At 48.8% G+C, this 14,380-nt stretch overlaps 1 protein-coding gene across 1 annotated transcript in view; it reads right to left on the bottom strand.

The window, feature by feature from the left end:
* Positions 1-827: 827 nt before the first annotated feature.
* LOC306649067 (liver carboxylesterase 1-like) overlaps positions 828-14,380 on the bottom strand; it is a 162,535-nt gene continuing 148,982 nt past the window's right edge. Inside the window, exons 8-14 of the mRNA XM_079119706.1 lie at positions 13,689-13,727; positions 8,251-8,391; positions 6,577-6,657; positions 6,182-6,329; positions 2,495-2,626; positions 1,419-1,491; positions 828-1,175 (exon numbers count right to left, since the gene is read on the bottom strand). Of these exons, the coding sequence (XP_078975832.1) occupies positions 992-1,175; positions 1,419-1,491; positions 2,495-2,626; positions 6,182-6,329; positions 6,577-6,657; positions 8,251-8,391; positions 13,689-13,727 (798 nt within the window). The 3' untranslated portion in view covers positions 828-991. The remainder of the gene's footprint in view (positions 1,176-1,418; positions 1,492-2,494; positions 2,627-6,181; positions 6,330-6,576; positions 6,658-8,250; positions 8,392-13,688; positions 13,728-14,380) is intronic.

Below are 14,380 nucleotides of genomic sequence, written 5' to 3'. Positions count from 1 at the left end.
CTGGAGGCCGGCACACCCACAGAAGCCACGAGCACTCTGTGCTTCTGAGGCTGGGGGCTGAGGGAAGGACAGTCAACGGAGGTAAAAAATAATAGAGTCTAATCAGAAAGATGGGGCTGATTCAAGAGGAAAGGAAACAAAATGCCAGTATCTCCAAAGCCCCCCACCCAACTTGTTGGCGAGGTGATCTGCCTCCAGGGGATAGAGCCTCCCTTCAAGGAGCTGTTAATGAATGCCCCTGGGTCTCCTTTCCCGCCTGTACCCTTGGGCAGCTCCATCTTTAGGCCCACCTTTTGGTCACTAGTCACATGGGGGAGGAGAGGGCATGTGAAGGAAGGAAATCTAAAATCTATAAAAGGGGCAGGAGCAGGACACCCCCACTTCCTCAGACACCCAGCCCTGGGGCCCCTTCTCTTCGGAGGCGTCTATTTCTGTTCTATCCTTTCAACAAAACTTGCTTTCTGCTCTCGCCTGGGTGTTTCTCGGGTGCTGAACCTCGACATCAGGGAGGCGGGACTCGGCCCTGATTCTCATCATGGGTATCACTGCTGCCCCTTTAGGGCTGGTGAAACTGGCTTGCTGGATGTTTAAGACTGAAACTTGGAGATTAAAGTTAAGGACATAAAAGGGCCAAGAAAGAAAATAGCCAATATTTGGAGCAGGTCCAGAGTCCCATACTGCTGGACTGTGCACGTCCAGAGGGTGCACTACCCCCACGGAGGTGAAGCCTTCCTACCCACTGATGGCGCCTCTCTCTTCCAACTCTCTCCGAGGAGGAAGGTCTGATGAGACCAGCTCCGGTCACAGACACCGATTTGATCACAGGAAGAGCGTTTATTTCACAAATTGAGGCCACGAGGCCTCCCTGGTCTTTGCCCAGTCCACCACAATAGGCCTCCCAAATAGGATGCCTCTGAGGCCCGCAGACACCTTCTGCAGAACACCCCCGTCTCAGCTGCTCCCGTCTCCTGAGGCTGGCGCAGCCTCCCGGTCACTGCTGCACGTCTTCTCCTTGGGGAGGTTTCTCTCCTGCCCCCCCGGCCCTGAGCTCAGTCCAGAAAGCCACTTCCTTGTCCTTCAGCCCCGTGGCTGCCTGGGTGGGGGCGCCGATCTGCAGGTACCCTTCCTTCTGGTCGTACTCTGGCCAGTGGGGCAGCCCGTCTCCGTTGGGGTTCCTGTGAACAGAACCAAATGGAAACTCCCCCAAAGCTACTTAGCGGTCCACACAGTTCTCTAGTTTTCAGGGAGCCCTGACTTTTGTCTGCTCTCCAGAGATGGGGAGCCCTCCGTCTGTTGGGACAGCCTGTATGCTCTCAGAGGACTAGGGTCACAGGTTGGGTGTTGGTCACTCACACTTTAGAAGCTACTCCACCCCATGCCACCCACCCACCCTGCTCCCTCTTGGCCACCAGCCTCACCCCTTGCGAGCAAAGTTGGCCCAGAATCTCATCACCATCCTGCTGAGGTTGGTCTCCTCCTCTGAGGCTCCCTCTGAGGGGAAGACGGAAAAAACGCTTGGCTACTCAAGCTGTGCTCCCTGGGCCAGCAGCAGGGAGCCCCTGGGAGCCCCTAGGACACGCATCTGAGGCAGGAGGATCGTGAGTTCAGAGCCAGCCTCAGCAACCAGCGAGGGCCTCAGCAACTTAGCAAGACCCTGTCTCAACATAAAATTTTAAAAGGGCTGGGGATGTGGCTCTATGGTCAAGTGTCCCTGGGTTCAATCCCTGGTGCGCGCACTCTCACACACACTCACACACACACACACACACACATATACACATGGGCATGAGATTTCATCAGGAATCTGGCTGCCTCTCTCTCCCCATTCAGGGTCCAAAGGCCACACCTGGGGTTTCCTCTATTTTGTATGGTTTCTAGTTCTTGAGTCATTTCTTAATCTCCTACGTGCATTCACATTTTCAGAGAGCTTGAAAAATATGAGACCTGCTAAGGCCCGAAGGAGTCACCTGACTGGGAGACACCTGGTGTGTCATGAGGTGGGTCACAAGTCATCTGCAACTGCTGAGAGTTAGCATATCAAAGACATTTGTGGAAACGTTTTTTAAAAAATTACATTATTAAGTATAGGTAAAATATATGAGTTTTAGATACATCCATAGAGGATGGTTACATACGACACTGGATTCGAAGTCATCGCCAGTTCTGACTTCACCCTTACTCATTCTAGCACGGCTTTTAAAGTAGAAATCAAGCAGCATCATTTTTTACTATAGAGCAGGGCCCTGTGGGTGGCCCACCACCTCTCTCACTGATGTCGCAGCTCAGGATTCTGAGTGACTCTGGCTCAGGGCACATGAATACCCCTCCTCCTTGCATGGTAGCAGGAGAGAGGCCAGGAACGGCCTGTGCCTCAGCCCTGTTACAGTGAGTCCGAAGTGAAGCCTAGGATAGCAGAACTTGCTCAAGGCCACCAAAGCAAGACTGGAACCCAGGCCTCCTGACTGTAAGCTCACGGCCAGCACAGAGCTGTTACCTTTTAAAAATGGGATCCCAAAAACAGAGTAGACATCGTCCCCATGGTCTGCTATCACCGTCTTGGGTCTCGTGTCCGATGCGAAGCTCGGGCGATACTGAAACTCGTACATGTAGGTGGGGGCTCCGGCACCTGGGAAGACAGGGGTTTGGGCACAGTTTGTGTCATCAGACCCACAGTGGATGGTCTCAGGGTCTCTGGCTGTGCAGGAAACCCCTGAGTTGGGAGAGGAACAGAGTTATAGGAACACCCCGGGACTGGCCTGCTGCAGAGCTGGTTGAGGAGGATGTGGGCCAGATGTTGCTTGAAGGAGTGAATGTTGACACCTGGGTCGATCCACTTAAAGTCTCAGCACAGGGCTACCGGCTTGGTTCACAAAACCCCTTGGCCCCTGACACATTCACCCACAAAACATCTTTATGGACCCAGTTTACACTGCTTCACTGAAAACACACTAGTGCTCGTTTGTTTTAAGAAATTCTATAACCTCATAGGCGTCTCCTGTTCAGCCTAGTTTTGAGCATTTCCAGTGGTTTTCTCACCTATCCTGAGAAGAATGAAGCAAAACCAAGTGGGTCTTCTGAAAGAGGATATTTAAACACAAACACAGGCGGAAAGGGAGTGGGCATCTCTTGTGACTCAGGAAATTGCAAAGTGGAGGTTTCATTCATACTTCCATCTCCTCAGATACCTCACTTTCTTCTTCACCTGGGGTGCACTAAGGTGATAAGGTGGTGGCAGAGAAGAGAAGGGGCCAGGGAAGGGTGACCTGCTTCTATCTTGACCTCCATCTCCTCTGCCTTTCTATCTACCACCAAAGCTTCCTGTCCAAGCCCCAAGAAGATTCCAGTTCTCCTTCTCTTGGGTCATCCAAGCCACCAATCCCTGGTCCTACAGGACTAACTCAGGATCCTGCAGCCTGGGGACCTCAGCAGATTGCATTGGTCCCAATGTCCCCAGATTGCATTGGTCACTCTAAGAAGGGAAGGTTGAGGCCCCAAGTTAGGCTGGTAGAGAAATGTGAAGCCTTTTCCCTCCTTGGAGACAGCAAGAATCTTGGAAAATGCCGAAAAAAAGTACACTGAACAAAAAGATCACTCATAATTCCACCACTCATAGAAAACCTCTTTTGGTATTTTGGTATATTTCCTTTTATGTGTATAAACTGGGAATAATATTGTCTATGCTATTCTGTAATACACAGTAATCATTTCTTCACATCATTAAATATTCATCCACAAAATGATTTCACAATAGATGTTATCTCAACACAAGGATGTAGAATAATTTATTTAACAGCCCTTTCCACCCCCGTCAGCGCAGCTGAGGTTTAGCAAGAAGTGACCTTTGGAACAAGCATTTCTGTGGCTCTGTAATCCTCTTACAAAACAGTGTCAAGGTCAAGTTGGGCTTGTTAAAAGGAGAGTTTAATTTTGCCTCTGCCACTCACATGCTTAAGAAAGGATCTCAGGATCCAAGCATAGAGGAAAGTTTGGTGGATGAGATAATTATTTTAGGCAGTATGCTGCCCAGAGAGTCTCTCTCTCTCTCTCTTCTCTCTCTCTCTCTCTCTCTCTCTCTCTCTGTAGGGAAGGCTTGTGGAATTTGTAGCACCATTTTTATTTTTATTTTATTTTTAATATTTTTTAGTTGTAAATAGACACAATACCTTTGTTTTACTTATTTATTTTTACGCGGTGCTGAGGATCGAAACCAGTGCCTCACATGTGCTAGTCAAGCACTCTGCCACTGAGCCACAACCCAGTCCCTGTTTTCATTTTTCAACCTCAGTATTCCAAGTGATAAAAAGAGTTAAGAAGTCCATAGTCTTCAAGGGGTTTGGTGGTAGCACATGTCAGTAGTTTGGAAGACTGAGGCAGAAGGATTGCAAGTTCAAAGCCAGCCTCAGCAACTTAGCAAGGCACTAAGCAACTTAGTGAGACCCTGTCTCAAAATAAAAGCTGAAAAGGGCTTGGGATGTGGCTCACTGATAGAGTCCTCCATGGATTAATTGTTAGCACCAGGACAAAAAGAAGAAGAAAAGAAATCCACGTTTAAATATAATGGAAAGCAGTTTTGCAATATGTATCAAGAGCTTTAAAATGTTCCTGTGATCCAGCTTAGTAACCTCCTTTCTAAACCCCAATCTTAAAAAAAAAGAAGAGATATGATTAATTATTTATGCACATAAGGGTCTGCATAATGTTATTTGTAGCATCACAATATAAGCAGTCATAAAGATAAGAAGAGTAGATTTTATGTACCTGATAATAGACATTTTTATGGGTTTTTATTGACATTGAGGAAATCCTCCAAATGTACTGCTTTCTGAACAAAATAGTCATATAAATGAATTTTAAACTATGTAAGCTGTAGAAAACTTATTAGAAGATAATACAGAAAAAAATTATAGCAGGTGACTGAGTAGAGGAATTCTGAGTGATATCTGGTTTCCTCTTTGTTTCCTATTTTCAAAACTTTCTACAATTATATTAATTCTATATTCAGAAAAGCTCGCTGATCAAGAACAGTGAGACAAATACAATAAATGAAAGTTGATAAAATCCATGCAAAAATAAAGACCTTGAACTCAAACATCATGAAATCTCAGATCAAAGACTCAAGTCCAACATGAGTGGACCCCATGACACGCAGGTGGGGACATCACAGATCAGACCCAGTAGCAGACACATCCAGGTTTATGGAAGGGGAGCAGGGTCTCATGGGGCACCTCGGGAGGCGAAAGTGGTATTTGGCACCTGTATCGAGGGGTTTTTGGACAGATGCTAACCTTGCTGTAGCCAGCTTTTTGTTTTTAATTATGCTTATAAAGTACTGAATTTTAAAACCCTTGCGGCATGCTTAGAGAAGTCAAGACCAGGGAAGCATTTCCTGGCTTGCAGATTAGGTGGATGAAGACTGGTCGATAACAAAAGGTCCTGTGGGTCTCCTAGGTTGCACCTGGAAATGGCCCCTGTTCCCCAGAGCTCCCCGGCTCCAGGTGTCCATTGGGGCACCGCTGGGCAGTGCCTCCTCCATCAGCTTCTGTGTTAGTCTCCTTTGCATTGCTAAACCAAACACCTGAGACAATCAGCCTATAAGGAGGAAGGCCTCATGTTGGCTCATGGTTACAGTCACAGTCATTTGGTTTTGTTGCTTTGGAACGGTGGCAGCAGGGGACATCATGCCATCAGGTGACAGAGGAGGCCTGTTCACCTCATAGCAGTCAGGAAGCAAAGAGAGAAAGGCTGAGGTTCCAGTATCTCCTTCAAGGACAAGCACCCTAGGACCTAACTTCATTCAACGAGGCTGTCCCTCCTAAAAGTTCCCCAATGTCCCAATGGCACCATTGGCTGTGACCAAGCCCCCAACACATAGGACTCTGGGGACATTCAAATATGATCTATGCCAACTCTTACCTCTTTCCTGCATCGCTTCCTCACCTCCCTCAGAAACATTGGTGTTTCTGGGGTCACTTCCTAAACGAACTCCTTGCACTTGAATCCTGTTTTCGGTCTGCTACTAACAGAGACAAAACAGGACGCCCCCCACAACCCAGGCCATGCGGAATCAGCCTCTCGGGCCTAAACATCAGCAGATCCCACATCTGTCTATGCTGGAGCCGGGCAGATCCCACATCAGGCTGGTGAGTCAATTTCCTCTTCCCATTCAACCTCTGGGACTCACCTCTGTGGCCACGGGCCACAATCACAGAAGGGACACAAAACATGACATCTCCCATCAAGTCCAGGAACAGTTCTTTCTTTTTGACAGGGTCGTCCGTCCGTCCTAAGTACTCCTCGGTGGCCTCTGTTGTCAACTCCTCAGAGATGTTCTGAAATCATCAACAAAGTGACCAGCCCCTATGGTGAGAAAGGCAGCTGCCCAGCCACCTATGAAGGATCTATTGATCATGGCCCTCCTAGACTGGAGCAAGTCTTTTCTGGGGTGGTGAAGTGGGAAGGCAGAAAATCAGGGCACCAGATCCCAACCTTTGTTCTCTCTTTGAATTGATCTGTTTTGTGGGGCAAGCTCCCAGCCCTTCTTTCTTAATCGGTTTCCTTGATTCCCTAGATTCTTACGATGAGTGGGTAGGACTTCCACAAGAGGGCCGTGGCCGTCTGCTGGTCTAGTGTGTCTTCAGAGAGTGGAAAGCCCATCATCTGTGAAAAAAAGGTTTAGCATTTGTGAGTCATCAGGAATTAAGAGAAAGAACCCAACCAACAAACCAGGGCAGGCCAACCAACAAACCAGGGCAGGCCAACCAACAAACCAGGGCAGAGTGAGGGCACTTTGGCCCGTCGTCAATGGGCATGGGTCTTTGATGCATTAAACAAAATTAATGAATCAAATAAACTTATATCAAGAAACTCGAGGAGTGCAAAGAAGATAAACAAATGTTTAGTGGAAGCTGTCCTTGCTATATAAGTGTATCTTTATGTCTAACTCTATCTGTCAGCCAGAACCCACACAATGGCCAGTCCAGAGAAGGAAGGTGTCAGCCAGGCTAATGTCGACGTGGAGGACTTAGGGACCAAGGGAAGAAAACCACACCCCACAGACTTAGATGACCCAGCAAGCCAAAATCCACCATGAGGATTTGTCCTCTCAGCATAACCTCTGAAATCCTTCTGAAGGGAGAACGGTATAGCTCCCAGCAGGTGACGATCCTGTCCAACCTCACTCTAGCCTGGCTGCCAGTGACTTAAGGCCACATCCTAGGAGGACCTCAGGCTCTTAAAATGACTGCCTGAAAAAACTCAGTTCTTCCAGGTGGAAATACTGTTTTCTCCAGCCAAAACCTTGTGTTGGGCAAGCAGACCCTGGACTCTCTCTGAGGGCATTTATCTTAGAAAGTTTGCCATTATCAATCTTTTCTCTGTCCTTTGAAATATAAACACCCCATCCAGAACTGTTTCCTCAAGGACCTGAGAGCATTTAAAAAAAAAAAAAAAAAATTGAAGCCTCCTTGAAAGGTAAACTATTTGGGGCATAAATCTTGAGCATCCTTCCAGGCCTGGTCCAAGTACAAAGCCTAACTTCATTAGGGGCCTTCCTTCCACCATGCCTGTGCTTCTTGGCCTGAAGAGGAGTCTGTTTCTCCCACAGCTGAGCACGGGTCAACCAATGCCGCGGGTGAGCCAAGCGACTCCCCGCTACTCCACCCACAGTGCCCCCCAGCTCCCCAGCTTTGAGAGGGCTCCAGCCTTTGCCGTGGGGGGATTTTCCCCACTGCAAACTTACTACTGAAGAAAACCTGTTCCGTGGCTTTCAACTGGTTCTTCTTTAAGAGAAGAAAAGGTCTTCTTCCCTTTCAGAAGCCAGTTTCAACTCGAGGAGAAGCAACTTTCTCTGACTCTGTCCTGGGCGGGTGCGGGGAGCGCAGGTGGGGATCTGTGGGGCTCACAAGTCCCAGCCCAGGGTGGAGGGTGCTGCCAGACCTCACTCTCCTGTACTCCCTGCTCCTGCCACTTCCTAAACAGCCTTGGTTTTCCGTTTTGCATCGTTATTGTCTCTACTGGCTCTCACACCTGGACAAGAAAGATCCTTTAACAGAAAAACAACGAGTGTTTGGAGGGAGGGGTTCCCAGGGCCCTGGTACCCCAGGGACAGTGGGTCATCCCAGGAAATACTGGGGACAGCTGCACTGAATTCAGAGGAAGGGCTTTGAGGCTGAAGAACCCATGGGGCCAGAAGTCGGAGGGCAGAAGGAGCGGGTCAGGGGGCCATCTGTCAAGTGGCTTGCGCGTTCTCACCGTTGGAATATACCAGCCGAACTCTTGCTTGTTGATGCCCAAGATGTAGGGGACCGTGTTGAAATTCTTCTCAGCCAGAATCTCTTCAGGGGCCTTGGGCAGCACAACTCCGTCAACTACAGTTGTGAGGACGGGGTACCTCTAGGGAAGAGAGCAGGCTCGTTCTATGATTCTCCTTCCCCAGGAAACACTCCAGTCCCCCTCTGCCTGTCTGAGGGTGAGCCTAGCATCATGGACCCTATGTATGGCCATGGGCAGTGGCAACAGACTCAGGGTTCTAACAAGATGACAAAGTCTCTGAGACTTCAGAGGACAGAAATTGAACCAGGGCTAGCATTGGTAAGGTGACAACGCTTTGAGGGAGCATAAATATTTACCAAACTGAAATATATACAAGTTGAGTATTCCTTGTTTTTGTACTAGAGGTTGAACCCAGGGCACTTAACCACTGAGCCACATCCCAGCCCTTTTTAATGTTTTATTTTGAAACAGAGTCTCACTACGTTGCCTAGTACCTTGCTAAGTTGCTGAGGCTGACTTTGAACCTGCGATTCTCCTGGCTCAGCCTCCCAAGTCATTGGGATTGCCATCGTGCCCAGAAGGTTGAGTATTCTTTATCTAAGATGCTTGCGACCAGAAGTCTTCCTGATTTTAGAGATTTCTTTTTGATTTTGGAATATTGCATAAACATAATTAGATGTCTCAGGGATGGTACTCAAGTCTGAACACACCATTTTTAATGTACCTGGGATTACACTAGGGCTTGTCACATGAGGTCATGTGGTGAATTTTCTATACACGGTATCATTACAGCCCTCAAAACATTTGGAGTATTTTGGATTCATAGTTTAGATTCGGGATGCTAAACCTATCAGACAAAGAGAGATCTATGACACAGAGATAAATACATATACACACTTAAACCTATCTATCATTCTATTTGAAATGTGCCTAGTTTCTCTATGTATCTGTCTGTCTTTCTATCTCTCTGTTGATCTGCATCATTCTTTGAGAAAAGGAGGACAGTAAAATATCATGTCCCTGAAATGCTTCTCTGTTCCCAAGAACTCAGCCAAGTCCAGGGAACAATGACAGCGGGCCTGTGTCGGATGCCTAGATCATATTATCTTGAAGGGCACTGACTTGCTGCCACACATGCTAGGACTCAGGGCATGTTAGTGTTATCTGCTGAAAGCTGCTTACTCACATGCACGCCCCGTTCCGTGGGATACTAGTCATCTAAGGGACAAGTCAAGTTAATGATGTCATTGCTCTGTAGCCCAACCTATGGAAGCCCTCTCCTCGAAGCAACTGAAGCACAGCAGAGCAAGGTGCTCATCCACCACTGGACAAAGCACCATGAGGGGTGGAGATGCCCTGTCCATGGTGTCACCACTGGGCCATCCCCAAGGGTTTTCATAAGATTCCTGTCCTGCACGCATCATTGGGTATTTTCTTTGTCCCTTGGTAACCTAGCCCAATACCCTAGGACAGCTGGGCTGTGGACCAGTCACACCTTCTGTAGTTGATTCTTGTTATTCACGGTCGTTATGTTCTGTAAATTGCGTGAATACTGGATCAGTGAATACTGAGCCAATGCTCCACAGGATGAAGAGCGAGATACTTACAAGCCCCATCAACTTTGTTTGATGTGTAAGTTCTTTTTTAGACACTTTATATTACATAGATTTCTCACAAAGAATTAGCTATGTGTAGTACCAACTACCAATAATACACCGGACAGGAAGGGGTTAACATTATCCCAGCCCTGGGTCACATAAGAGCAAATGTCTTTGTCTTCAGTTTCACAACCCTGCTGTCCACTACATGCTTTTAACATTCCTCCTCATTTCAAGAATTCCCAAATTTATTTTTTCCCATCTTTTTCCACAGCTGAAGCACACACAACAGATGCTATATTAGCACTGTGCAGGGTGGCCTCACTCACAGCTAGGCAGTCTCCTGCTCCCTGGATGTGCTGTTCCTTAAACCCTGGGAGTGACCAAGAGCACCTCAACCCCCGGCTGAACCAAGCTCCTCTGTCACAGGTGTTTTCCTGCTAAGGAGCACCACTTCTGCGCTGTGCTGGGTGGGCATTTAAAATAGAGAGATTACCAACAAAAAGCACCAACATGCACACACACATGCAAAGTAACCCCAAGACAGACAACAAAGAACTGGCACTAAAACAACAAAACTGGCACTAAATAGACCACAAAAAGAACACTTCTTTGTACAGAAGATGAAACAAGAAGACAGAATTGTTTTGTCTGATTTGGGATGGGAATGTATCAAGTGACTCAAACTTTTACCACTTTGCTCCTATCCGTGAATAACCACAAGAGTGCTGTATGTTTGATTTTTCAGAAATCAAATCATAGGATTTGTGGTTAAGGAGGATTGACTCCTCTCTGTCTGTCTGTCTGTCTCTTTCTCTCTACTTATTTTGCTGTACTGGGGATGGAACCCAGGGCTGCGCACAGGCTAGGCAAGTACTCCACCCCTGAGCTACATCTCCAGCCCTGTCTATCTATCTACATCTTTAAAAAGTATTTCTTTGTAAAAGCTTATTATGAATAGTTTGTACAGTGATTGCTTTCTTGCTGTGTAATTGACAATATTAAACAAGCATTTTTTCTATGCCTTGGGGGAATTATCCATCTATACTTAAACATGAGTTTTCACTGATAAAAGGTTTGCTTTGGAAGGAACAGAACCCCTCACCTTCACGATGCCTCAACTGAATGGATACATGAATAAAGAATCTGAGCTGATATTATGTTGATAAATTTCCCAATTTACTTTTTACTTCCAATGCAAAATACAGGGTCACAGAATAAGTGGGTTCACATGTCACCACCTGGGAAGCTGGTTCTGGGTATAGTTATGTCATGCTCAGTCACAATGGTGTAGCTGTGAAGATCATGTGTCTTGAAGCTGAACTACCCGGATGTGAATCCTGGCTCTTCTACTTATTAGCTGGTAACTTGGAAAGGCAATTTCCCCTAAGGCCTTGGTTTTCTCATCTGTGAACCCTTAGGAAGCAAAAGGACAGATACAAGCAATGCTCCGGTGCTTGGAACCCAGAAAGGCTCCATTAACATTGGATATTATTGATGAGCAGGATTATTACAGATCCCCACATAGACTCCAGTCTCAAGTGCCTACCTCCAGCTCTGTACTCCATGGGCCCTATTTCCCTCCTTGGAGAGCAGATGGAACTGAACAATTCTGGAGCTTTGAGACACTATGGTTTCCAAGACTCGTGTCTACTCTGCTAAGACCAGTGAATGACGGCTGGGGCTGGCTGTCCACAGGAAGTCTGATAACCTGAACTAGATGCAGCACCAGGGGCCCAGATCCTAATCCAACCTGGCTGACAATAGAAAGACTCTGAGAGCAACACCTGCTCCTCAGAAGCTTACCGTTCAGAAAGGGTGGCCAGAGGAGGCCGGGAAGGGAAGTGGCTTATTTAGAAGAAGGTACGTGGCAGGCCACCTGGAGCAGGGGCTCTGCCACACCATAGACATGGCCTGAATGAAGGGACAGGTCAGCATGTTGAAGAGCCCTGAGCTCAGAGCAATGCCCTGGGCAGGTCAGACAGAGGGCCGCCGGGTAGGGCACGGCCTCTGCACACTGTCGGGCTCTTCACAGGCACTCAGATATGACGTGAGGTTCAACTGATGGAAGGAAGCCAGTTTGTCTTGCCAACGAGGCCAGGCTTTTAAGAAGGGAGAGGGCATGCTTTAGAAAGGCAAGCCTGGTGACCCCAGGGACGTGAGAGCCGGGACCGAAAGAGGAATAGGAGATGGTACGAATCCAGAAGGCAGAGGTGGCAGCCTCCCTGGGACGGCCTGCTCAGCCACAGAGGGAACCACGGTCATTGCAACTGTCTGCTCATGGCTGCTGCTGGTTCCCTGTGAGGCCACTTTGCTGTGCTTGGGCCGGAGAACTCGGGGCTCCCATCTTCCCTCTTTCTCTCCGAGCTGTCCATCAGCTGTCCATCAGCAAGGGCTGACAGCTCTTCCTTCAAAAATACCCAGACTCCAGCCACTTCTCTCCACCCCACTGCTCTGAGCCTGGTCCAAGCCACGAGGCTCCCTTGCGGGCCAGGGGCCGCCTCTCAGCTGACCTTCCTGCGTCTGCTCTGCCCTCTCCTCCACTGCTTCTACCTCGTGGCGAAATGGACCTTCAGAAAATCTAAGACCACATCGCTGCTCTGTTCAGAGCCCTCTGAGCACCTCCCAGCTCATGCCGAGTCATAGCCCAGGTCTTCCAGGGACCACCCCACCCCCAGCTCCAAGACCCCAGCCTCCCCCTCGCTCCCTCCCTCAAAACGTAGAGGCTTCTTGGGCCTCTGCAGTGGCTATTCCCTCCCCCAGGAACACTCCTCCTCCAGTTGCCCTGACTGCTGGTTTCCTTCCCTCCTCCAGAGCTCGACTCGAAGGTCACCTGCTCATCAAGCCACCCCTGACCCCTCTGTTTAGATAGAAACCACTGGTCAGTTCTCTTTATTCTTTCAAGGCAGGGTCTCACTGAGTGGCTGAGGCTGGCTGGAACTTGTGACCCTCCTGAGTCGCTGGGATCACAGGCGGGCACCACTGCCCCACTTCCTGATCCCTTTTGACCTCAACTCTGACCGAGCACAGCACATACTGCCTGTGGTTTTATTTTTTCTACTGAGCTCTCCTCCCCCTGGAATGGAAGGCTCAGGAAAGCAGGGAATCTTGCCTGTGTCACTGTCACATCCCAGCTGCCAAACCACATCCTGCAACGTAGTAGGATGAATGTCTGAGTAGACCTCAACTCATCCTGACAAGACTTGAGAGAAGTACGGGGGTCTCCTGGGAGGGAGCAGAGGCCGGGCTCTTAAGGTGCTGCACGGCTAATGTCACCAGACCCTGGAAACTTACTGGCAAGTGGGAGGGAAGAAGAAGGAGAAAATGGGGATCCTGTTGGGGTTTCCTAGCACTGGGAGGAGGGCCCTGTCCTCAAGACAGATCCTGTGGCCTGTTTCCCTCCCTCCCTGCAAAGCTAATCACCCTGGGCCTTCCAGGAGGTGTGTCCTCCTCATTAAAGAATCCTGAGTCCCTCATCTGGTTACCTCTTCCTCCGGAGAGTGTTCTAATGCAGTCCTTCTCCCCTTGGGCCTTTTTGGAAGCAGAAATATAAATGCAAAATTGGTAGCTGAGTCCAGAGGACATAGAGTTGCTGACCTGGGAGCACCTGGCCTGGAGTCAGGGGAAGCAGGTTCAAGTCCTGCCTCTGGTCCACCTGGCTGTGTTACCCGAACAAGTGACCTCCCCTCTCTGGGCCTCAGCAAGATACACACATGGAGTGGCTGTGCTCCCACCAAGGAGAATTCTTTCATTCATTGTGAATTGGAGCCTAAAGTTCTTAAGACACAAAACCTGTCATCAAGAAGCCAAGGGCCTTACCTTTCTGGGGTCTTCAAATAAATCAAGACTAAAGAACTTCTGTAAAGACAAAAGCAGAGGTTGTGGTGAGAAGGCTTCCTGTGGGAAAATCCGATTTTCATGAGCTCTGCCTCAGAGGTATCAGGTTCTCTCACCCAGAGCCTCTTTGGCTGGGTCCAGAGGAAGCGGGCAGGACAGGGGTTGTGCTGGGCATGGTGCAGAGTGGAGGCGTAGGAGAGGGGAGGGGCAGGTGCCAGCAAGGGAAGGACAGCCCCCAGGCCTAGAATGAGGCCACTGGAGCTCCAGAGAGGACGTCTGTGGTGTGCCTTCCTCTCCTTATGCGCTGGGTCCTCTTGTGCCAACACAGACGTGGATGAAACATTGGCCTCTTTCAAGGCATTAGGAAGCAGAGTTGCTCTGATTCACAGAAAACCTTGCTTCCTATGTGGACTGGAAGAGCCAGGACCTCAGTACCAAGCTCACATTGGACTCACCCCACAGACATAGGCAGTACCCAGTGCTGTGTCCTATCCGTGGGGCCCAGGATTATTGCCCAGAGTCAAGATAAAGAAGCCAAGTTGTTCCAGCTGCTTCTGAGCTCCACTCACACCTCCCCACCAAGGAGTAGTTTCCCCTTGGCCTGAGTGCTGGTTTTCTGGGTGTTTGTCCTGCTGGGTAAGCTTCTCTGTGGTGACAAACCACATGATCACCCA

This window comes from Sciurus vulgaris, assembly GCF_902686455.1.
Source record: "Sciurus vulgaris genome assembly, chromosome: 17".
Taxonomy (NCBI): domain Eukaryota; kingdom Metazoa; phylum Chordata; class Mammalia; order Rodentia; family Sciuridae; genus Sciurus; species Sciurus vulgaris.
Note: the sequence above shows the minus strand (reverse complement) of the source record. Positions and strands in the feature narration are given on the sequence as shown.